General features: G+C 38.5%; 1 protein-coding gene across 1 annotated transcript; it reads right to left on the bottom strand.

The window, feature by feature from the left end:
* Positions 1-442: 442 nt before the first annotated feature.
* Positions 443-916, bottom strand: LOC140633673 (large ribosomal subunit protein eL31-like). Its single transcript, XM_072826589.1, has one exon. The coding sequence runs from the start codon at positions 891-893 to the stop codon at positions 516-518; it is 378 nt and encodes a 125-aa protein (XP_072682690.1). The 5' UTR covers positions 894-916; the 3' UTR covers positions 443-515.
* Between the last annotated feature and the right edge of the window lie 1367 nt (positions 917-2283).

The following is a 2283-nucleotide window of genomic DNA, read 5'->3' as shown; positions in this document are numbered from 1 at the left end:
TAGCAAACGTGCTCTTAAACTTGAGCTTTGGTACATTATTATTATTTTATTCATTTAATCACTTATTCCTTCTGACTCATCTATCATAGAAGATTTGGGGTGGCTTGTAAAATCTATATATAATAAACAAGGATCAAATAGTTGAGAAACATGTAAATTCTTATTTTCCTAAGAATAGAAAAATAAAAAGCCATGGACAGAATGATCACCATGTAGTCCATAAAGCTCAACATTGGAAAATTAGTATATGTGCTGCCGAAGTGAGCACTCAACATTGGAAAATTAGTAAAGGTAGGCCTTGCATTTGTATCTCCACCTGAAACCTGCCAAATTGAGTAGCAATTGGCCAGATACGAGGCAAAAGTCCTGGCAGAAAATGTCATTTATGTTCAAAGGGATTACTAGCCCAGCCTGAGGAAGCTTGCCCCTCCAAAGAGACAATCACTCTTTGTCTCTCTCTGTCTCTCTTTCTTTTTTTTTTTTGCAGTTTTATACCTTTATTTGACAATCAGCGATTAGTTCTCATCCACATTAACAGTCTGTAGATTTTTGAAAGTGGTGACAGGTACGTAGGTAACCAGCGTGTAGAGCTTGTTTGGTGAATCTTCATCCTCGTTACGTTTTCTGGACAACCGCACACGGATACGGTATGGAACATTCCTTATTCCTTTGGCCCAGACAGCTTTGTTGAGCCTGGTGTCAATGCGCACATCTGGAGTTCCCATCTCCTTCATGGCAAATTTCCGGATCTCTTTGAGTGCCCGAGGGGCACGCTTCTTGAAACCCACTCCATGGATACGTTTGTGAATGTTGATGGTGTATTCTCTGGTCACTACCTCGTTGATGGCAGAACGGCCCTTCTTCTTCTCGCTACCCTTCTTTGCGGGAGCCATTCTGCCGGGCCCTAGTTGGAAAGGCTCTGTCTCTCTTTCTGGTAATTTCTAGGGCACCGTGATAGAAAAGAAGACTCTAGATCATGTCCTAAGGCTTCTTCTGGTCCTGATCTCTTAAGGATGGTTGAGGTTTCATTGACCAGGCAAGAAGACAAATCACTAAGAAAGGGAAGATTTCATGTAGCTAAAAACCAACCTCCAACACAACTTCAGTACATTGAAGCCTCACCCACTTGCCTCCCCCCAAAACAGAGACACAGTTTGAAAGTTCAAAAGGCACATCATAGATTTCTCACTTCTTTTTTATTGTTCATCGTAAGGCAAGAAGGACATAGGAAGGCTGGCTCAGTGATTTTTCTACTCTCCAGTTTTTTGCCTGTGGCATTTCTGACATTCTCAGATCTTCTGAGCCTTTTTATTTACTTTTTTTTTTTTTTTTTTTTTACTTTCTTTTGATTAAAGAGCAGCAAAAAGCACTAGAAAGCTTGGTCCTGGTACGTGAGAATGGACGAACTCTACCTAAGAGTACCAGGTCTGACATGCTGAATGAGAGGCATGGTAAGAGCTCTGGAAAGTGAAAGGGTATGTTCCCTCACATACTGGACCTGGGAATCATTCTATTTTAAAGGACAGCTGTTGTTCAATACTCGTTGAGTAGTCCCCATGTTCTAAGTGCCACAGGAAGCATGCATGTGACTTGACATATGAAGAGAGGAGACTAGTTTTTATAGGAACTGGTTATTTGATAGGATGATTGTATGGAAAGGGGTAGAAGGATTCTTGGTGCTTTAACTCTTGCTAACTGAGAAAAATGTCACATAGATTGCCAAGACGGTGATCCTGAAAAACCATTTACAATATTCAATTAACAATAATTAAGGAACTCAGTGGGAAGCTCCTTACTGACTTGCTAAACAGCAAAAATTGGTACTTGGCATTCCCAGTGGGTGAGAGAAAAGATAATAAGTACCCAAAATGTAAAGACAATCGAAATGAAACCAATTATGACCAAATTATATTACTCAAATAGAAACACAAGTTGAATCAGGAACATTTAAGTTTTTGACAAGAAATATTAAAAAGAGATACAATAACATTTTAGCCATTAATTGATCATCTAATCTAGTGTAGTTCTGGGAAGGGAGCTGCTTTATAAGCCTCTAAGTTTTACATATGCTGATAAGGGACCACAGTCTATTATAACAACCTCATATTTTTAGGAGCTGGTAAGGCTAATTTTCTGTTAATATAGTTAATAATGAACCATAATTGATTCTATTACCAATGGTCTTGAAAAGACAGTTAGATAGTCATTTAGCTCATCTTTTCACAATCACATACTCACAAATACTAATGCTAATTTGATTTACTATATTCAACTTTAGTAATT

This window comes from Canis lupus, chromosome 5 (assembly GCF_048164855.1).
Source record: "Canis lupus baileyi chromosome 5, mCanLup2.hap1, whole genome shotgun sequence".
NCBI lineage: Eukaryota > Metazoa > Chordata > Mammalia > Carnivora > Canidae > Canis > Canis lupus.
This window is presented reverse-complemented; position numbering and strand designations above follow the sequence as displayed.

What these genes read in the sequence shown, in the direction of transcription:
- LOC140633673 (XM_072826589.1), bottom strand. Translation starts at nt 893, where the DNA reads ATGGCTCCCGCAAAGAAGGGTAGCGAGAAGAAGAAGGGCCGTTCTGCC.